The sequence below is a fragment of the Pseudorasbora parva genome, chromosome 22 (assembly GCF_024679245.1).
Source record: "Pseudorasbora parva isolate DD20220531a chromosome 22, ASM2467924v1, whole genome shotgun sequence".
NCBI lineage: Eukaryota > Metazoa > Chordata > Actinopteri > Cypriniformes > Gobionidae > Pseudorasbora > Pseudorasbora parva.
This window is the reverse complement of record NC_090193.1, coordinates 37,970,314-37,993,679: the sequence shown is the minus strand read 5'-3', so window position 1 is coordinate 37,993,679 and position 23,366 is coordinate 37,970,314. Positions and strand designations below refer to the sequence as shown.

Genomic DNA, 23,366 nt, shown 5'->3' with positions numbered 1-23,366 from the left:
GTTCTATCGGGTTGAGCTCAGGACTCTGTGCAGGCCAGTCAAGTTCCTCCACACCAAACTCGCTCATCCATGTCTTTATGGACCGACGCTTTGTGCACTGGTGCGCAGTCATGTTTGAACTGGAAGTGGACATCCCTAAACTGTTCCCACAAAATCGGGAGAATGAAATTGTCCAAAATGTATTGGTATGCTGAAGCAGTAAGAGTTCCTTTCACTGGAACTAAGGGGCCAAGCCCAACCCCTGAAAAACAATCACCATAATCCCTGAGAGCGACCCATTCTTTCACAAATGTGTGTAGAAGCGTTTGCATGCCTAGGGCATGATTTATACACCTGTGGCCATTCATGGAAGTGATTGGAATACAGTGAATTCAATGATTTGGAGGGGTGCCCAATACTTTTGGCAATAAGAAAATGTAGAAAGCACTTCCTCACCACATTATGACACTTATAGTCTGCATGGTAAACAAGCTTTTTTACAGTAGTGAATTTGGTCACAGATATTAATTTGTTGCGGTGACAGGCCTACTTGATGTAGTGTCATTCAGCAATGCTTTCAAAGAATTCAGACCACTCTGAAGAAACAGTAATTGTTAAATTTGCACACACATAACAAATCATAGATCTCTATCTTTAAAAAGACTCTTGTGTGAGTGCTGTGATCTAATAAGATCTTAGGCTTGTTTGAGATGCGCCCCTCACCTGAAATGAAGACGAGACTAGGCGACTGCAGTAAAGGGAGGAGTGAAATAATTGCATGCAAGATGGACAGTTCTCTCTTTTCGTAGTCGATCAGACACCTGCGAGATCAGTTGTGTATATCGCGGGATTCACACTTGTGCGCTGTGTTGCTGATAAACTGGATGTAATTTAAGTTCTGTTGCTTTTATATGAAAATAAACATTATGAACAAGACACCCAAAGCCATCGCGAGAGATTTTTGACACACGTCAGCATGACATCAGAGCAAGTCGAACCACGCTCGGACACATTTCTAACCGCAGATTTTGCTAATCTCAAGCGAGCCTATTGTCAACACAATTAATAACATCTTAATTGGATCATATGTTATCTGTGTATATGTAAATCCATGCTGTCATAATCTCTTAAATGCGAAGTTTTCAACACCACACAAAGCTGTCATACTTCTACAGTGCTGTAATCCACTTTATCCTCCCTGTTAATTTGTTGGTATGCAGATTGGAGGCTCATACTACAAATTATATTTCAAACATGCATCAAGCACTGTTTTAAAATACTACACTTGACTACAAATCATCATATTTTTTTACAGGTTGCCAGATTGAGAATATACAACCACAACCTCTGACCTAGTTTGTTTGCTTTTTTCAATGGCTTCAAAATGTTGCGTTTTCCGCCAACTGGCAACCCGGGTGTCGTAATAATATTAGATAAATTGTCAGTGGGCGGGATCACACAGACCAAAACAAAAACAGACATTTTGACACAGAACGCTCGTTTCCAAGTAGAATAACTGGCTGCATTGTTTTTGAGAGAAACACGTATTTGAACCCATGCATGTTTTCTAAATCTCTGTAAATATATTATGCCAATAGTATGCTATAGTAGAGTCAAAAAAAGAGATTTATATACAGCACCTTTAAAGGGGTCCTATTATGCCGCTTTTTACAAGATGCAAAATAAGTCTCGGTCTCCAGAGTGTGTATGTGAAGGTTTAGCTCAAAATACCCCACAGATCATGTTTTATAGCCTGTTAAAATTGCCACTTTTTTGGGGTAAGCAAAAACATTTGTGTATGTCCCTTTAAATGCAAATGAGCTGGTGCCTCATGCAACAACAACAGAACATGTCAGAAACTTGGTGTTCAGTTCGAATCAAACAATAATGCCTACAGAGGCAGAGAATATCTGCTGCATGGAGATAGAACAGGTGTAGTTTAGTTTAATTCCGTTTTAAACTTATGTTGCCATCTTGCTTTTATCCTCTATTAGTACAAGCATGTTGTAGCAGATCCTGTCTGAATGATGGCCAAAACTTTACTGATGAGTTTTATGAAGTTTGTTAATCACACAAAAGATGAAGTGTCTGTTTTCACTCCAGAAAATCCCTGTAAGAACTGAATAAGACATACAATAAGTGCACATTAAAGTCCTATCCATAAACACTCTCTCTCCCTTGCATTATCATCAATTTACACCGCAAATTACACAAAACACCCCTTACAACTAACAGTAAACAAATATATACAGACCGTATGTCTTTTCAGGGGGTGCTTAATAAACAACTTTATATCTGTAAAAGAACTCAGATAAAGCGCTCTTTTTCATTACTGGCACGACCAGCATCGCTCCGGAGACTATAAGCTGGATCACATATCCTTGAGCTTTTACTTTTTAGCAAAACCTGCATTGAATTGTCCCTTGTTTAGACAATGCACCTGCATTATAAGACATTGATGTCACTATATTGTAGCTGCTCGAGTGCTGAGAAAATGGACTGGGTTACTGGGTTATCCCTTTTCACATTTTCTGAGTTGGTAGATGCACTGGGGACCCGATTATAGGACTTAAACATCGATTAAGTCAGATTTTCATGATATGTCCCCTTTAATGAGTTATGAACACTAGTGCATACATTGCAGAAAGTCACTTTCCAAATCCTTCTCCCTCTCCGCTCCTCTCTGGTGGATTGAGCTGCAAACCTCCACCCAATCTGCTGAAACAGCTGAATCTCCACCTCTTCTGCAAGCACTTAAACTAATCCACAACCATCAACAGAAGCACTTACCAATATTTTAGTTATTTAAAAACTTGTAGTAGATATTGTTGAGTCTTATAAAAAAGTGCCTATGATGTTTGGGGTAGAAACGTCTTCTCTCTGAATAAATATAAATGTTATTTCCATCCATTCAGAGGGAAGCTTCCATTCTTTTATTTTCTATAATTCACTTCTAGTAATTAAATTTAAAGGGCATCCACACAGGCGCCTCGCCTGCGGTGTGCATGTTTTGAAAAGCTAACGATAGAAGATTTTAGTGGAATATTTTGGGCTCTGTTTTTATTGAGTTCTTAGAGGTTTCCAATAGTCTTTAGGAAACTCCAGGCTTAAGGAAACATAAAATAATTGGCCAGGGCTTCTGATGTGAAGTTGATATATATTTTTGGCTGATGAATCATAATAGTTTTTTATGGATGTTTTTGCAGTATGAGTGTGTATTGCCTTTGTAAAACTGTTCTCTTGAATATGTAGGTGCATAGTAGTGTTAAAGGTGCACTATGCAACTTTCCGTCCGCTAGATGCTGCCTATTCAAAACAAAGGCGTAGTTTGATGACGCCAAGTTTGAGCGCAGCATCTTGGGACGTGGTCTTCACATCACAGCCGGTGGAAAATAGGACTCGGGCAGAAATCATGTTCATGGGTGCGATTATTAACGTTACTGGAGTGTAAAGCAGAGCAGGACCGAGTGTTGTGGAGCTGAGCACGGCTGCTGGAGCAATTGTTACACAAATACCCGCCTCGCGAGCACCGGGACTTTTATTATGACGGGACGGGACACATTCGCCGGACGCCTGCACTATTTCAGCTTTTCCAGTCATGATTATGAGGTAATGCAGCTCTGTTTATCATATTAGATACATTTAAGTGTGTTTAAAATTATGTTATAACGTTACTCCGTGCGTTCACTTGTTCACACTGCTAAGAGTAAAGCGCTCCTGCCAAATAAATAAATATAATAAATGTAATATAGATTTTTTTCTAAACCGAGTAATGCACAGGTTTAATCTATATAGTCAGAATGTATAAACCTATAGTGTGAAATGACATTGTCATATCTTATAATTTAATAACTTAAATGTTTGTATTTTAAAAAAGTCTTAAATTGACTTTTACAGTTTGAACATTTTTGATGATGTGACAAAAAATATTGTTTGTATAGTAAAATTGATTAAAATGAATAAACTTGACATGGTCTTGTCGTTCTGATTTGTCTGTGTGCGCTTTCACACACAACCCGTAACGGTCCCGGATCGAGTTGACACGTGACATCCTGATGTGGCGTATAACGGCGAGCGATCTCAGCTTCAGCGCGGATAGTAAGGAGCTCCGTGGTCTCGACTTGTGTCCAGTTTGCGCACGTTTCTGCTTGTTTAATTGTAGTTTCTTTTGTATACGAACACTCTCTACGTTTAAAACACAGACTAGCTCTTTTGGCACTGCAGGGTTGTGTTATTGAAAAAACAAGCTCTAGGAGTCGCACGATAACTACGTACACGTTGCGGCATTAGTTTTGGATTTTGTTCACACAGCGCTTGTCCCGGGTCGAATCCCGCAATGTTACTAGGTCCTCGACCCGGGTTCAATTCGGTAATCAATTCCGGGACGTGGTTGCTTTCACGCAGACCCGGCCATGTTCCGGGAATATTGCGGGTCCGACGTGCAGTGTGAAAGGGGCTAATGTATGGTAATATCAAAAGGTGAAAACTGTCATTAAAAAACTGTAAGACCATGACGTTGATGTATTTTACTATTTGGCCAATGTTGACTTCAGGTTTTCCAGTGAAAGCACTCACACACAGCCTTATGAAATCTTAAACCCCACATTAGGGTTGAGTCATTCTGCTCTGGTAGTGAATTTTAAATCTCCACAGGGTCTGATCGAATGTTCAGACAATACACTGAATAGTTTGAATGTTTATAGTAATTATGTTTTTGCTCCAGTAGATTTAATTTATTCAGGTCATTAAATAATGCCCTCATTTTTTTTACTTGCAAGCAATTTTTCATTTGTTTTCTGTGTAAAAATAGTGTTTACACACATCTTGAATGAGAAGATTTAAGCTTTCCCGGTTCTTATTGATTTGCCTGGTTCTGCTAAAGAACTCTTGAGGATTAAGGTTAAGGTTGCTTCATTGCCTGACCTGCTTATTAGCAGCCAAGCTTACCGGGTTAGTGTCTTCGCTATAGCTGACCTGCTTTACACAGGCTGTACCGATCAATGTTAATTTCCTCAGCCAGGCTGTTTGTTTTCCATCCCTGGATGGAGCTCTTTCCAGGTAGGAATGATTTAGGTGTAGACTTGCTTTTGAAGCTTAAACTCACATTCATTCAAAATCACTTTGTTGGCTCTGAGAGCTGTTCTCAAGGAATAAATCTTGTGGCTTTTGGCTGATATGTCAAAGGGAGACCATCACAGACAGTGTGATGTGAGCTTTTGTACTATTTTGAGTAGAACAGTGAAGTAATGGATTTCACTGAATCTCCTTAAAATAAAAATGATCTTGTACAGACAACATGTGCCAGACATAAACATTAACATATTGTTTTAAGTGTTGTCAAAAATATTCATATTTCGATTTGTATCGATACTGAAATATATGAAATGTTCAATTTTCTGCAGTATCCACATACTGATACCAGCTGCGGGTTCTCGCTCTCTTCTATCCAACGGCGAGTTGCTTGTGTTGTGCATAATTTTACTCTTTACCACAGGTTTTACGCGTATACCGCTGATTCAAATATGTAGCTCTCTCATAAAGCCGCCTCTCAAACAGCTTGCAAGTACCAAATTGACTTATTTTTATGTGGCTTTCTGTGATTTTAAGTCAAATACCTATCTTTCCAAATATTTAGGTAAATACAGTTAGTTTTGGAATGACTGTAAAGTATTTGAGAGAAGCTCTTAGGCCGTGTCTCCACCAAAGCGTTTTTTCACGCTGCTGGCTGGCGTTTTCAATTGTTTTCAATGAGAGCGCCGTGTTTTTAGAACGCCTGGAGCGCAACGAGGCACTGAGCGAGTATTTCACACTCAAGCGCTGAGCGCACAGCGTTTTTAACTGGTCGCCGAGAGTTGAAGAATGTTCAACTTTGAGTAAAACACAGCGCTCATCACTGTCACTCTTCACCCAGCCGTCCAATCACAGTGGAGGAGGGGCGGGACAAATACAACACAGACCAACCGCCACATTCTGCGTGTCGTCATCAGATGAAAACAAGCAATAATAACGGAACAAAATGATTTAAAACAAAAGCCAGTGCGAATACTTTACGTTGGATCTGCAGTTTTATATTTTATATTGTCAGAACGGTTTCAGGGCTCATATGTGGATGAATCAGACTCTATTCGCTCCACAAAATAAACTGCACACAAACATGTCCCTGCTTTTGATATAAAATCAATGATGAACACGTTTGGTTTTAATGAGGAAAAGAAAACCAAAACGATTGCAGATTTGAAGCCCAAAACCTCTGACATGCTGAACAAAAGTTCAAGCACCAGACTATTAGAACACACTAACTTTTATAGTATGTACAAAATCACTGTTTTTAAGAATTTGTACTATATAATGAATTTGATATATGGATGACAGTTGCATTAAATGTTTTTGTTTATTCCATGTCAGTAAATTTAGGGCCCTATAATCTCCGTGATCACAGAATCGTGGAATTGGCACATTAACGCGGAATCTGCATATTAACGCGGAATCTGCATATTAACGCGGAATCTGCATTTTAACGCGGAATCTGCATATTAAAAAATGTACGTATTTGTAATGAAATTCTGTTTTGTGTGGGAGGAAAACGTATGTCTGAGGAAAATGCAGACCGGGGGAAGCAAATCTTGGTGACACAACCCCTCCCGTCATTTCAGCTCGCCCTTCAAAACAAGGAAAGTATGGTGAAGTTGGTCTCCACAGCTCTGCTTTCGTCATCGAAAAAGGTTACGAAACTCGACGCTATAACGGCGGTTTCATACTGCACGCGCAGGCAGCGCAGAAGCTTTGCGTATGGAGAGCAGGAGCGCGTATGGAGCATTGGTCGCACGCAGCTGAACCGCGGCTTGTGTATACAGACAAATATTGTCCATTCTGTCAGATTATCCGGTGGTCTGCTCGACTCCTGTCATTCTCGTGCTTTGATTTATGATAGGCACATTAGGCAGCATATCTGCTGCAAATGAGACCGTGTTCCCCTCTGTTCCAAACACATATGCATATAACATGCTGTATATGGGTAGTTGGGTAGTATGATAAAAGTAACCTTAAAGTTAAGATAAGCTCTAGTTTTTATCATTTAAAGGGGCCTTTGAAGTTGGGAAAAACTTCTGGCAGTGTTGTGTTTTCGTGTATTTTATTTTTTGGGATATCATATTGGGATATCTTTGGATATCATTATGGGGATTGTTTAACACACAGAACAATTCACTACATGATTTCATGGTGGAATGTTATTTGTTCCTGTTTCAAATTTTCAGCTTTAAATGTTTTAATTAATAGAACCGTATGTAAAAGATGATTGATATTTTTTTAGTTCTTTTTTAATTTTTTTACTTGAAAGAAAAAGTTAATGGCGCACTTTCATTTTACCTTATATAAACTAATATAATGTATTTTACCGGAAAGTTTAAAGCTCATAACCATTAATATTTGAAGTACTTGAAGTGCAGTGTTATGTTGTATCACGCAGTATTTGTCCTAAAAAGTAAATGTGATTTTTGTTACCTCAATAAATTTAAGGTTATTCCCATTTTTTATGTTCTGTCATATTAACATTAAAAGCACACTCTTTTTTTGACTAAAATAACAGTAAAGGGTAAAAAAAAAAATCCCAAAAATTAAAACGGAGAAAACGGCATTTGGAAAAAATAAAACAGATTTTATAGGGCCCTATAAATTCAACTTGATACTTTTTAAATTGACATAATTATGTAATTGTTAGTGTTGTGTAAATGCAGAAATCAGATATGGGTCACTATTAAAAGATGTAAGTGTGTCATCAAAAAATATAGTAAAAAAATCGAGTTGGGCGTCAATCTGCGGTGTAAATGTGGTCAAAGTGAGAGCAGCCTAATAAACCCACTGATGTCTGTCATGCTAATCAAAGAATAAAAGACAAAAGAAATCACTCGCTTCCCTTGACTGAATAACTTCTAAAACTTTAAATGTAAGCACTAACCTACATTTAATTTTTACCATTTCAGTACTTTAATTTCTGTAGTATTTCTTACCTGGATACTAGTTAGACCCACCTGAAAAAATAAAACCCACGTTTATTTAATTTGTCTCGTTGTCTCTGCTATTGTTTGCGATGTTTATTTTGTTCTTATTTTATTACTGACTGTTTACTTGGCTTTTTTGTACATCTAATTTCAACGATGAAAATAAATCCTCCCTGTGTTGCATGTAAGCCATTACAACAAAATTACCCAAATTATCAAATATTTTTGATAAATTATCTGTATGGCGGTATATGGCAGTTTTCCCAGTGATATCAAAAATGTTATCGAATATCAATATTTTTCAAGGTATTGAAGTTGGAAATTCCAGTATCGTGATAACACTAGTGGCTGTTTATACAGTATGTAAAACTATATAAACTATATGCTTGGAGATTGCAGTGTTTGGAGATTCAAGGCTAGCTCTGTGTGCAATCTGTTATATTTAGGCCCTACATATGTTCTTTGCAGACACTGAATGTCAACGCCTGACACCTGTTGACTTGAGTAATTACTTGTAAAAACTGTGTTGTGTTGAGAAATAGTTGTTTTATCACATTTTAATGCAAATATTAACACATTTGAATGTTTAACAAAAGTTCATATTACGTTCATATTTAGTGTACATTAGTAGATTAGTTGCCTTAGTTGTGTTGGCATAACCATCCTTCTAGAGTAAAATGTCTTATTAGTAAAATGTTCTACCAGCAGAACTAAAGTTGATGATCCACCTCCTTCCTTCCCTTCCCTTTTAATTATTAGTCTTGGAAGTGTTAATTGCACAAATCTTCTCTGCACTTGTTTGCACAGGGTAATAGTGCCCTTCTGTAGAGCTTATATTAAACCTGCGCTCAAAATAGTTCCAGTCTACAGCACAAGGACTCACATTTGACCATGTTAATAGTTAGGTGCAGTCTAAGGAGATTTCTTATAGGATAAATAATGACCTTCACACTGTTCTCAGGAATACTGGCACCTGTTTGAGATGTGCTGAATAAGTTCAAATCAGATTTGTGTTGAGGCCGTCAGAGAACGAAGGCTGCTGGCAGCGTTGAGTCTCTTTTGGGATGCTAATGTGCTCTTTGGCGACGGGATGTGGGGGCGAATCCCTGACATAAAAATGAGCCCTCTCTCTAGCGCTCTTCCCTCGCACTATCTCTCTTTATTTCACTCAACCCCTGTGCAGTAGCCACTTGACAGTCGCTGTGACGGATGCAGGTGCTTTACTGATGGTGTCCCAGTATATTTAATGAATATTTAACACACCAGCTGTTGATAAATGAAGGAAGCTGGAGTTCCTCTTCAAACTACTACCACTTGACTTTATAATTGCAGCTTAAGAATGGCACATCAAGTATTTTACACTAACTAGTAAGGCTGGGTCAAAAAATAAGAGAAACATTATTTGAAAATGCTTATTGTAGCGTCTTCACTGCACAAGTTTGCCTGACAGAACTTTACATTGTAGTGTAAAATAAAAGAATTACTATAATATATTTAAATTGTAGGGTTTTTTCACACCTATAGATTGTTTGGTTTGTTCCGAAACAGGGACTCAATTTGTTGCAGTGTTGCAGTTTCTTGTTGGTTCTGTTCGCTTTCACAAGACAACCTTTTAAAGCGGACCAAAATCTGTTCACACAAGTCACACGTGAGTACAACTCAGTTTCCGCTAGAAAAAAATGGTGCCGGGTTTTCCGGACATTTTGATGATATGCCGGTCAAAACCTTAAAAAAAAGACATAATCAGGCCGTATATGCAACATGTTTATTAGCCTAACTTTCAAATAGACGAAAAAAAAAAACCCATGAAAACATGAACGTCCGATTGGCATCAATCAACCCATTTTTTAAACTCATAGGCGTAATTTGCGGGTGGGACAGGTGGGACATGTCCCCACCACTTTTTTAAAACATCTTGCTTCACGGATGAACCTAACTAATACAAACAAAACATCTCTGGTTAACTAGAAGAGTATCATTTCAATCGTTTGTTAAATAAGAGGCGATCAGGCGCTCGTTGCCGCTGTTATCAGTGGAGCAGATTCTCTCGCGGCTCATGCAGTCTTCACACAGACGAGCGCTTTAATCTAACGCTTAACGCCGTTGCAGAGACTTTCTATTTGTTCCGGTCAGATCGCGAAACAAAATGCACAAAAACTGTCCCTGCTCTTGATGTACAACCACTGATGGTATTCGGTTTTGATGAGAGAAAAAATAGGCTACGAGGGCATATTAGAAACGAGAACTTCTGACAAGTTTAACAGACTAGACCAGAAGCAAGTGTGCAAATCTATTTGCCTTTATTCATGTGAAAAATCTTGGCACAACACTATTGTGTTTAGATGCAATAATTAAATGCAATTAATAAATTTAATTATAAACTCAGTAGGCTATGTCTCATTTAGTTGGTAACTTTTAAATTGGCCACCGTGTGAAATGACTCCTTGTCCTCTGGATACATTTCGCGGAAATCACAGATGAGGACTTCGCAGGCTGTGGAGAATTGCAATCCTCCATAGCACGGAGCGCTAACTGACAGCGAGGGCATCACGTCGCAGGCTTACGGTATCGATAAGAGGCAGTTTTAATCTGACAATTTGACTGAAAAGATTTCATTTTGTCGGACATTTAATTTTTTTCCCGGCTAATGTCCGGTAATTACCGGACAACGGAAACCCTGGTACAACTGTCCTCTTATTGTTTTCTCTGCATCATCCATCAAGATGATTGACAAGTTCACACCATGAGCTTATTGTGGCTTTATTTGTAATTGTCAAGACACACGCAAACACTATACGAATGTAGCCGTCATTCCCCGTCATGTTTTCCCATTATTTACTACATTCGTATTAATACTGCAGCAAATCCAAATGAATTGGATCTCCCAATTGTCTAGATGTTAACTGTATCAAGACATGCGAACACTATATGAATATTGTAATGTAGCTAGAGCAGGAACCAATGCTTTATCGGCACAGCGAGGGTGGGAAATTAACTTTTTTGCCCAATTTTGCCAGCAACTTATATTTTTTACCAGCCACTTTTTCCGGAATTCAAATTTATAAAGAAAGTGCATTAGCATAGTATGGGGTGAATATGGGTAGATTGGGAAACTTTTCCCAGTCATTTCGATGGCAGAATCAGAATCATTACACACAAATGTAGCCTTTATCTCAAACTGCCTGTTAAAGTGCAAAATGGCTACAAATTTAACGTCAGTGCAAGAACAAAATGCATGCAACTTAAAGGAAATGCTCAGGAGTCAGGATCAGTCTAACACAGGTTAAACTCACAGCACATGCAGTGATGGAGCGCAGCTTTCTGGACAGTGCTCTTTGCTTTCTTTTCGATTCGAATAGTTTCGTAATCGTTTAAAAGAGGACATTTCAAGCTTTCTATACACATATTTGTCATGTCTGTGAGAAGTAGCCTATAGACTATGTTTCAGATTATTTATGAGACGCGCTCCAGTTCATGAAGGTGATCGCTCCCACACCTTCGTGTCACGATTATTGCCTTCTATAGTCTATTTGCTTTTTTATTTATTAAATACAGGCAATTGGTTGATGAAACATGGATTTAAATTAAGATAAAATTTATACAAAAGGAAATTCACTGGATAAAGTAGTTAGCTACTGGAAAATCTAAAGCGTTGCACTTGTATCTCGCTACTGATGGAAATTAGCACTAGTAGATAACTCTGGCTTGTTTACAGCAAGTAACCTGTTGTTGATCAATGAGCATTGTCCCTATCAAATAAAGACAAATAAAAACATTAAAAAAACTGCCCAACACTGTCTGCAGGGCACTTGATGTGAGACCGGGATGACTCGAGGACTTTTATTACCTTTTAATTTAAGGTTAGTTGTTCCTCTAATGAACAAATTGTTAGCATTTTCTGAGGACAGTTATGTTTGACAGTAGCCGTGTTTTCATTAGCCAACAGATTTGCACACAACTTTAAATTTTCTAAAGGTCGATAAACAATTTCGAAATGACGCCGTTTCCATTAACCGATGCTATGACACTAAAACTGCCGATCGATCCGTCGATCACAGGAAGCAGTATCTGCCGATCCGATCACCGATACCGATCTATTTGAAGCCTTCTTTTTATTATGTAGAATTATTTATAGGGAATTTTACACACATCCATTCAGGACCAGAATTTTATTTCTGGAAATGGGGGAATTCCCCCTTACGTTACTCTTGTGACTGTCTTCAACTCTCTCTCGCATCTTTCTCTGCCGCCATTACTGAACTACAACTCAACCTAGCGCACAATATCAGCGCCATCGTTCTCAGCCACTCCCTCTGTTCGCTGATTGGACCGGTCAAAATTTGTTTGGAGAAAACCAGCGACTATACCGCAAACCCAGACTGACATTACACTGACATGCAAACATGCAAATGTGTTGTATTTAAAATATAACTTAATGTATTTCAATAAACAATGTTATGTCAAAGAGGTTTGGCTTACAAAAAAGGTTGGCAATTTTTTCTAGATTTCCTGTATTTGAATGTTTATTAATTCATTAATTTATCAACAGATATTGTTTGTTTATATATAATTGAAGTGTATATAATTTATCAGATGTTCAGGGCTGCTTGTCAGGATTGAAATAAACTCACCTGATATGAACCATGAAAAAGGTGATCTGTGAAAATGTTTGCTGTCATGTTTCATTTACCTCTTCTTTATTTAGTTTTTCAGTTATTGCTTTATGTCACGTTATGGTGTTTTAGAAAGCTGAACAAATGTGTGTCAGACGTGTGTGTTGAGTCCTGCGACCACAATAACCTCAGAATACAGTCAGAGCAACGGTTAGCAAGAGGAAATAGGAGGGAATATGCTGTGTCATTTGTGCTTCTCCATTCTTTCTCATTTGCTTACTGGTTATGGGTGTTTAAAGTCACTAAGCAAAGTTGAAGGACCGTATATGGCATCCAGATCACAGATTATGCTTTGGCATGCGTTAGGTTGCGGTTGCCTGGCTTTCTTAAAGTATTTGTATTTATAAAGTATAATGCATTTCTGCATCAAAACTGCCTGATTCTGAATGCACATGAGAGCTATTCAGTGTTTTCTCTAAATGAGCCGGTTGTTAATGAACAGATGTAGCACCGATGTCATGCCAATTCACACGTAAGACACAAACACATCACATTTATCTCCTGTTATAATGGCGGATAAGATGCAGCTCGACTCAATCATAAAGCGAGTAAGTAGCGTGATGTGAAGCTTTATAAATGTTAGACACTGTTAGAGGGTAAAAATTATCTTCGCTTGAGCTGCGTACTCATAAAGCACAACCTTGATCTCATTGTATTGATTCATCCTGTGGCTTAACCTGATGAACCTGTTAACAGTGATGCCCACATAGTGACACGTGATGTGGGAAGCTATAGGGTGGGTGGAAATAAATGTCACTCTTAATGTAGTCATGCTTGACAGTGAATCTATTCATCCAGCTGAATGAAGAAATTCAGCAGCATTCATTATAAATGGAGTTGAACAGAGTACACGAAACAATTACTCTGGTGGAAAAAAAAAAGATGGGCTGAAAGCCAGGTCTCCAGTGCCCTCGATGGTTGTTTTTACTATGCATGCAGCAAAATCAGGGATGTTGAACGAGTAAATGAGGGCTTGCCTGCTCAGCACTTAAGGACATTATTGGTTTAAACCGCCGAAGCAAATGTGTAGCTCATGTTGAAGAGGTTACTTTTGATTGCCTTTGGGTCAACTTTGATCACAGTAGTAAGCAGTTACATTTGTCAGATGGGTGATAAAGTGGTATTTTAATATAATTTATATGTTTTTAGAGTATTTATTCATATTTTGAAATGGCTTTCATTTAGTATTTCATTAAAAATGAAAAATAATTTTATGTGCTTTTGGCATTATTAGTTTTTCTTTCAATTAGGATGCACAGATATGAATTTTTTGGGCCGATACCGGTTTTAACAAACAATACCGATATTTGTCACTTGCCCACTTATATGAAATTGTGATAGTTTTAATAGGTAGTGTTTTGATTAGCTAGTATAACTTAATGCACTTTTCTTTTTTACTTTGCTGATTTAAAACTTCATTTTTTATTGCTGCATCATCAAATAATTTCTAATGAACATGGATTGGATTCATTTTAAGGGTTAGTTCATATCTTTAGCCGATATGCCAATGATTGTAAATTGATGATAAATCGGTTGATAAATAAAGGCAGCTGACACATCAGTGCATCTCTACTTTTAAATATATCTGTAAATAAAGAGCTTTCCTGTAGCTCAACCAGTAGAGCGTGGCGCTAGCAACGCCAAGGTCATGGGTTCGATTCCCAGGGAAAGCAAGTACTGACTATAATGTGAAAATGTGTACATTGAATGCAATGTAAGTCGCTTTGGATAAAAGCGTCTGCCAAATGCATAAATGTAAATGTAAAGCATAAATTTATAGTTGTCATAATTTATAATTTTATTATTTGTAATATAATTTTAGTTTTAGTAATTTTAGTACTGAAAGTTATTTATTTCAGTTAAAGGCAACATTTCAAATTGTATAGTATTTATTAATATTTTGAATGACCTTTTTCTCCAGTTTTAATTTAAACTTATGTTTTAATTGTGCTTTTGACATTCATTTTTGATGTAATATTTAAGGATTTTTTAAATATTGTATAGCATTCATTTTTATTTCAGTTTTAGTAATTCAACTTATGTCAGTTTTTAAGTGTTTTCCATCTAATATTTATTTTAATTTTATTTCAGCTTTATTTCAATTTTCCCAAAATAACTTTAAACTGGGTGATAAGTGTATTATTTTACCTATCTAGTTAAGTCAGTTATCAGGTTTTACTACTGCCTTAAAATTGTGTTTTAATCTGTATTGTCACTATGAACCTGTCGACCTCTATAAAGTACTTCCTCTTTTTAGCCATCGCTCCCTTTGGGCTAGCACATTTGTTCTGCACACTTCAGTGTAATGGTGAATTTAAAGCATCTGTAATCTTTCCGTCTCTCCTCTGTTTACAGTTCTATCTCCAGGACACCAAAAGCAGCAATGGCACCTTCATCAACAGCCAGCGTCTGAGCCGGGGGTCAGAGGAGAGCCCTCCCTGTGAGGTGCTCTCCGGTGACATCATTCAGTTTGGGGTGGATGTGACTGAGAATACCCGGAAAGGTGAGGAAAGCCTGTTTGAGTTGGTGATGTGTGTGTTTCTGTAATGCATGTGTGGATGTGTATATACAATTATTCCTTTATTGAAACGTATTTGCAGCTTGCGTGTGTTAGTTTGGGGCCCTGTTTTGTTGGTAATGTAATAGAGGACCCCTTTGATTGAAAGTTGAAGTCTTTAACAGAAATTCAAAGCACTTTTTGAAGATGAGATGCAGTTTTGAAACCCAAGAGCTCTGGTTGATTGCTTTTCTGGATGTGTTGTAACTCAAGTACATGCAATAGGACGCTTTCACAATCTGATACAAATGCAAAGTAACTTACCCTTTAAAAACGACTGCAAGCAAGCATTACTTCAGTATAGGAATGAGAAAACGATATATTTTAACTGGCAAGGTATTATAATTAGCTTCCAGTCACATTTGTGTGTTTAATTCTTACAGGAAAAATCTTCTCTCTTAATGTTTTTGATCATCGTAAACACACTCCTTTTTAAAGCTGATAGACTTACGTACATGTAAGCTTAGACATCTTGGATATCCAGAGCTCTTATTTCATCTCAAACTTTTAATAATTCCAGCAGTTTTCGTGCTTATGCAGGAAATTCCCTCAAACAGTTATTCACTTTAGCAGGTAGGTTGAATGAGTAAATTAATCCACACATATTATAAAATTAAATCAGTCATATTAACACTTTCTGTGAGACGTAATTTAACAAATAGCGCGAATGATTCAGCGGTCAGGGCTCAAGGCTAAGGATTTTTTCTACTTGCCTGGTCGGGCCAGTGGTTTTATTCTTGCCCTGCCAAAATTTTCTGGCCCCACCACTTAAAAGTAATATAATCAAATAAAATGGGCCTAGTTATTGTTTTTGCTGTTTTTGATCCATGTAACCTTGATAAATAAGGTTGCCTCCAAAAAGCCTAAATTGTATAGATTTTAAATACTGTTAAAGACAGTTTGTAATGAAAGAAGAACAAATAATAGAATAGTAAAAATAATCCTCCGTTCTTTCTTTTGATATATTGCATGTTCAGATATCCATACAAGATATTCTGGTGGAAACATGAAACTTGTAAAAATAACAAAAAAGCTGGCTGTGACTGGCAAATTTCATGTTTACGTTAATTTAAAAGACATGACGACTATGACTATCGACTAGATACTCGACAAGACGCGACAAGTGGGTGCTAATGTTGCTGCACTATGCGAGAACTAAACTGAGAAACACGGGCACTTTCTCGTCTATGTGCGCTTGAATATTTAAATAAGCAAAGCTTACAAATGTTTCACATTTTCATGTTGAGAAAAACAATACTATCATGAGGCATTGCAGAGACACAAAGATAACGGTTTTAAGTCCTATGGCTTAAACATAAGAAAGAAGTTTGGTGTAAATTAATGTTTTAATATGCAAATGAGGCCTTGTGTACTTAAATATACACCCATTTGCATACATTTCCAAAAACAAGTGTTTAGTGTTAAGTTTCTTACAGCGCTTTGTTTTCTGTTCTACAGAAATAATGTGCAATCAACTTATTTACACGCTCCACAGCGCCACTCAGTGGAGTTAGTTATAACTTCGAGTTTTAGTGGGATTTATCATGGATTCAGATTATTTACGGGCAGCAAAGCAACATAGTAAAATTCTAATAGTATTTTTATTTTTTGAATATTAATTACAGATCGAATTTGGCTATTTGTGCGCACCCCTAATCGTTTCACAAACAACGCATAATGCATTATAGTACCCTGACAAGCTAGACCCACATCAAGATGCACTACAACCAACCAGAACAACAAAGAAAGTGAAGCAGAGCTAGCTGATAGATTAAACTTTCGCCATATCTGGTCAGCAAAACTCAGAACACATCTTCCTTTCTTAAGAATGACTTCAGTGCCGTTCCTGGTTCTTTTCTCAAAGAAAAGCTTAACAACGAGTCTTCCAGATTCATGGCGAAAGCCGATTTGAAAGATCCCTGTTCGCCAGCTTCTTTGTTTACAAGATTCACGTGGAACCGTCACAACTCTGCCAACTTTATGTTAAGCCCGCCCACCGACTCTATACACGATGTGATTGGTCTGACCAGAGTTTGGTTTTTCCAGCTCACAGTCCAATGGAGGAGTTACTAGACGACCCTGGCTGCAAATTAGATTTGCTGCTGCTAGGGTGCATCTAGATTTCTATGCTAGAATTATAGCACGTTAGTGTAAAAAAACACACACGTGATGTCGAAATTCCAGTCTTGGCGAGTATCCACCAGTATAATGGATCTGTGCACTAGCTATTAAAGTGATAGAAGCCTAATATGTGTCCATCATTAATGTTGGTAAAACAACAAAACAAAGCTTTAATTGTAAGGAATCAAAATGAATAGCCTAAAAGACTATCCCCTGTTATTTTACATTTGGTTACTTTTTTTCTGTTTTTGTACTGTTTCTGTACCTGAATACTAGTGTTAGACCTTTTTCACTTTATTTAATTTCCATCTTTATTCTATTGTATTCATTTGTGCAACTTTTTGTCAATTTAATTCAAAGCTTCCTTGTGTTGTGTAAAGTCTTGAGCAACAAAATTACTCCAAATACAAATACAATGAGTGAGCAAACATTTAGGTGAAAGAAATGTAATTTAAATAAATAAATAAATAATGGCCCCTCAAATAACACCGCCCCCCAAGCATCAACTAAGGGGTGAATTCTTGTTAACATGTTTTTTTTTTGTATGACCACTGTTGTCATACAGCCCTAATTTATGTGTCCTGTTTTCTCCTGTTCATTTTAGTCACTCATGGCTGTATAGTGTCGACCATCAAGCTCTTCTTACCAGATGGCATGGAAGGTCGGCGGCGATCAGAGTAAGTCCTGTTTGAAATGCACTTTGTTTGTCTGTTTATCTTCAATCAGTCGTTCGCTCAACCTGGTGTTATTCTTGTCATTTAAGGTAGCTCGTGCTTACCAGCATTATCACTTATTAATGCATTGATAAAATCTCTGAGAACTTAGTGATAAAATTGTGATTAAAATCTCTGAGAACTGAGGCTTACAGCTGCTGATTATACTGATTTAGTTGACCAAAACATCATTTGCCTGTGCTTGTTCAGAGGAAATGACATGTGGGCTGTTAGTTTGACTGCTAGTTGCCAAATGTTGTATGACTGGAATAAGTGGTGGATCAGATCTGGGCTTTTATGCTGGTTTTGGCTCTGTGGTTGTTGTAATTTCCTTTATTTATTAAGCAAACACAAGTATTTACATATATAATCTAACCACATGCCCCGACGATGCTCTGTGACCTTTGGTTTAGCAGAATATTCCAAATGAAATTCAGCACAAGGTCCATTGACAGCATCTATGGCATTAGACTAATTTAGATTAGATTTTCAAACTTGTCGGATCACTGCTCTTTTCACACTGCATGAGTGTCTGGGGTGGCGTTCAGTCCCTGTTGTGTTCACACTGCATGATGGATCGGCAACAGGAGGTTTCACAGTGCATAACTTTACAATAGGAAGAATCACAGACAACTCTCTCCGGTGCGCAAACTATGTTTCATGCGTTCTCGCACGAGACTGGAATTTGTTTTTAAAAATGATAAAATGCAGAAAGTTTGCGATTCAAGTTATCTGTGCACTGATTTGCAGCGAATAGGAGAAAAAGATTTTGCCAGAGGAAATGGTTGGGGAGACACAGGGAGCAAGGATTGTGTTCTGCAAAGAGAGTTTGAGGTAAATAAATAATTGTGCAATGTGCTGCTGTTGCGGCTGGTCAAGCAAATGTCTGTGCTTTGTTTCTGTTTGATAGAGTTGTAAATATATCTATAAATGCTGATATTAGGGCTGGGCGATATGACGAAATATATCGTCTGGACGATAGAAAATGTCTATCGTTTTATATTAGGCTCTATCGCTTGCGCCACGATAAGGCGTTTATGGCAGAATTTTACGTCAATATGCACCTCACGCCACGGCATGCCCATGCACGCTGCAATACATAAACAAACATGGAGGAAGACGGTAGTAGACGCGGTTCAGACCAGGGTAATTCTCAGAGTAATTATGCCATAATAGTGGCATAAGCGCTCAAAACAAACTTCAGACACAGACGCTGCAACGGGCTTTTACGCGTGGCACACCATATAGCCATATATTAAAATAGTTTAATGGCAGGTGTAGGGATGGAGAAAACTAAACATTTTCTTGACCGACCACCGAGCCTCATTAGCCGGTTGAAACCGGTTAACCGATTAGTTTAAAATATGCTGCGCTATTTGAAATAACAGCCGCGAGCCGCGCTCCCTCTGTCTCTCTCTTGCTTTCTCACACACACACACACACACGCGCTGCCGCCTCCCTTCCACTCACGTCACTTTTTTAAAATCCCCCACAGCGCAAAACACGAGTCCCGCAAACGCGCCGCCGAGGAGCTTGTTTGTAATCAGAGGACAAATGGCTCATTAGTTTCGAAATGGTTTGGGTACAAGGTGATCGCGTTGTAAATAAAAGCGTTTGTCCAGCGTTAGAAGCTCATTTGAATCATTGCCGCGGCTCATTTAAGAAAATGACAGCTCCGAAGAGACACCGCTTTAGTTCGAGGTAGTGCTAACAATAATAAAGAAAGACGATCAACACCTTATGTGTTACCACTGAAATGAAGATTCCCCATCTTATGAGGAATGACGCTTCATACTGTCGTCTGCCCTGGCTCTAACCTCGAGTGTTTACTTTTTGCAAACCTTGTGAGCGCGCACAAACCCAAACCCTGTGACCTCGCGCCAAATGTTTTTATTGGTTTATTAAGTACAAACAGGCGAGTTATGAAAAATTGAGTGCGAGGGATATGTTCAATCACACAAAAAGATTTTGGAATGAGACGGCCACCTGTAGTAGCGTTTAGTCCACTGTCTATAATAGCCTAATTTAGAGATCACTTTTTTATTTATTTTAACCGACAACTTTGATTGGTTAACGTTGATACGGTTAGCCATCGGTCAAACGGTCATCGGTTAACATCCCTAGGCAGGTGTTAACTTTACCAACAGTCTTGCTTTAAAAAAAGATTCTAAATAAAATAAAAATGTAGTCCATACTACCTTTTTTTGTTTTGTATATCATTTCAAACTGCATTTCCACATTGCAATTTTGTATAGACTATTCATAAACTGAATTAACAGAAAAATTGCTATATCGTTATGTATATCATTATCGGGATATGAAATTTTGGCCATATCGCCCAGCCCTAGCTGATATAGTGCTCTATAACTCCTCCCCGAACCTCCTGCTGCCCTGTATCTTGCTCTCTCATTTGCTGTCAGTCATCGCCAATGTATTTTTCAGTCAGAACACATTTCACACAAATGCTGGAAAGTATTTACAATAATAATCTTTCATTACTGCTCAAAAGAGAAGAAAAACACGTAAAATGGACCGTTATTACGGCAGTAGTTAACCTGTTATACGTTAAATTAGCAGCATTAGGTTTACCTCATGTAAATAAGGTACTGTTTTAACTTATAGCTGCTCATTTACACATTTTTAAAATGACATCCTATCTTCCTATTTTTTGAAAATTGAAATAATTAATAATGTCCTATTTTTTATTTTATAAAAAAAAAAAGAAATGTATTCTTTATCGTTATCGTTAGCGTATCTATATCTAGATATGAACTTTCAAGATATTACTATCGAAAAAAGGAACGATATAGATGATATAGATTTCCCCTCTCAGTGCTCGCCCTGCATACAACTCTGGCAGTCACAACAAACATCAGTTTTACGAGTGCCCTTGAATGCTCCGCTAAAGCCAGCGCGCACACTACCAGGGACGTGGGAACTATATTGTGAGAGGGGGGGTGGCATATCCATGGTGACGCATCATTGCTTGTCACGTGACACACCGGAGCAGCAACAGCACTGAATGAATGATGATCTGCTTTTATGTCATTTTTCCTTTTTTATTCAGAATATTCACAAATGTGTTAGCGATGGCATGAAATATCTGATATTCTGGTTGTCAAATACATGCAAGTGGAAGTATATTGTTGTTTAAACACCTTTATAACGATGGCGTTAGTTGAGCTGTATGCGCGACGCAGTTCAGAGAATCGGATCTGTTTACAACCTCTATGATTACAACACGTGAATTCATCCATTTCTCCCGAAATACTTAAAAGTAAGCGGCTGGTTAACTGGAAATAGAATAGAGTAAACATTGAAGTTACTTACACAATGTGTATCTGATATGAATAAAACGTGTCGAATTATAATGAAAAGGATTATTATTACCTCTTCCATAGACATCAGTGTGTATTTTACAAACTCTAAATGTATTGGGTTTTTTTTTGTACTTATGTGATTTTATATGTTTGAAACCTAAAATAAACAGCATGTGGTTTAATACACTGAAAAGCTGTGGTATATGACAGCTCTGAGCGCGCCTGTCTCAGGCTAAATTCAACATTTGGATTTACCAGTTGATCGTGAAGCACTTGATCATTCGCTCCAGGGACCAGCCTAGATCACAGGTGTAATCGTACGTGCGAAAGGCTTAAAAACAATACATTTTCTGACAAATTTTTTTGAAATGTAGGCTTAAATCTTTTCATTTTTCTGAGAAGTGCTTGGTTTTCACCGAACACGTAGTCATATCGTACTGTATCGATATCGAGATATCTGGCATGAATATCGAGATATGAAATTTTGTCCATATCATTCAGCCCTAATTCTTATTCCAAGCCGACATTTTTTTTTACAGCAGACAATCATTCGACCAACCACGTTCGTAGAGTCGCAAAACGTGCTCTTCCACCGTGTAAATAAATTGCCAAGCAATGCACAAGCTTTATCACTGAGGTGGCATGCAAATGTATTCTTACTGACGTCCACAGGCTTTTGACTGTAACATTGCCTAAAATTTCCCCTTAAATCTATTCCAGTTTTTCCACTGTATATAGTAAGGAGACTTGCCTGGGTTTACTCTAGCATTTTTACAGTCTTTTACTGTTCAAATATGATAATTTGTTCATCAAAAGGTAATGATAGCTTACAGAAAAGTTGATTATTTTTTTTCAGGGCCCAAAGGCCTCAATTTCATTTTGTGCATGATTCACTGTGACCTGGCCAGTTATTGATTTTTGATTGGATTTGCGTGAAGCTGCACGAACAGCAGACTGTCTGAGACGAGAGATGAGCACAGGCACCATAGGGGTCTCGCGGGTCTCATCCGGCTCCATCTGCTCCCCGTTCCATTTCGACAGCAATAGTCTGACTGTCACCAAATCCAGGCAGGTTTTATAACATTGAAATCTAGGTATACACCAGCCAAGAGCTCCAACTTTACATTTCACCTGCATTTTCTTCATTTAGTTAAAAGCCTGCATGGCGTATCGCTATTGAACTGCCATCTGGGTACAGAGCCAAGCGGTAGTCTAGTTAGTAATCGGACGCTCGGCACGGCGGGTGTTTATTATATTCATGAAGAGGGATATTGATGGTCTTGTTGACGGAAGGGATTTTCTACCACCGTATGAATGATGTGTTTGACTGTGCGTGTATCATCGGCTATAAAAATCGTTTAACGGAAGGCATCCGTGAAGCAGATGGCCCTCGCATGGAACGCTTCCCTGTGGCCTCCATTGCTGGCAAGTCCAGTTAAACCAACTCGCGTGGAAACAAGGTGGGTACTGTGGGCATCTCTGGCATTTCTGGAGCTTTAAAAGATTTTATGCATCTCGTTTGGCGTGGAAGTGCCCGCTGAATAAAGCTGACCGGGAAATCTCTGAGATCTTTCCTGTTCTTAACTCCATAAACACTGCCAGGGATGTGGGACCACACACCTTGAGTCTCGGCTGCTGGCAGACTGTCTCTAAATCCTCCCTGTGGCTCAACGCATTAATGACTGAACCTGTTTTCTTTTCTCTAACTCCCTCTCTGTTAGGGATAGGCCAGTATTTCTGGACTGGTTGTTTAATAATTGACTATTTTGTTAGTGAGGTCAGCTTCCGAGTTTATATAGATTTTTTTGTATTGAATAAATTGTATGTAATATAAAATGTATGATAAAGTATGTTAAAATACTTTCTCTAATCTCAGCATAGGGCTCAAAAAATATTTTACCTGGTAGCACTGATGTTCCCAACTTAAAAAATGTGTATGTATGTATATACCGACCAGGCATAACATTATGTCCACTTAACATTATGAGCACTGACAGGTGAAG

The 23,366-nt window shown here is 38.1% G+C and overlaps 1 protein-coding gene and 1 non-coding gene across 6 annotated transcripts in view; both read left to right on the top strand.

Moving 5' to 3' along the window:
- slmapa (sarcolemma associated protein a) overlaps positions 1 to 23,366 on the top strand; it is an 88,563-nt gene that overhangs the window by 14,479 nt on the left and 50,718 nt on the right. For all 5 annotated transcript variants that reach the window (XM_067432348.1, XM_067432346.1, XM_067432347.1 and 2 more), the window contains exons 2-3: positions 15,008 to 15,155; positions 17,935 to 18,007. In XM_067432348.1, the coding sequence (XP_067288449.1) occupies positions 15,008 to 15,155; positions 17,935 to 18,007 (221 nt within the window). The remainder of the gene's footprint in view (positions 1 to 15,007; positions 15,156 to 17,934; positions 18,008 to 23,366) is intronic.
- trnaa-agc (transfer RNA alanine (anticodon AGC)) lies at positions 14,251 to 14,325 on the top strand. Its single transcript has one exon. It is a non-coding gene; the product is annotated as a tRNA-Ala (tRNA).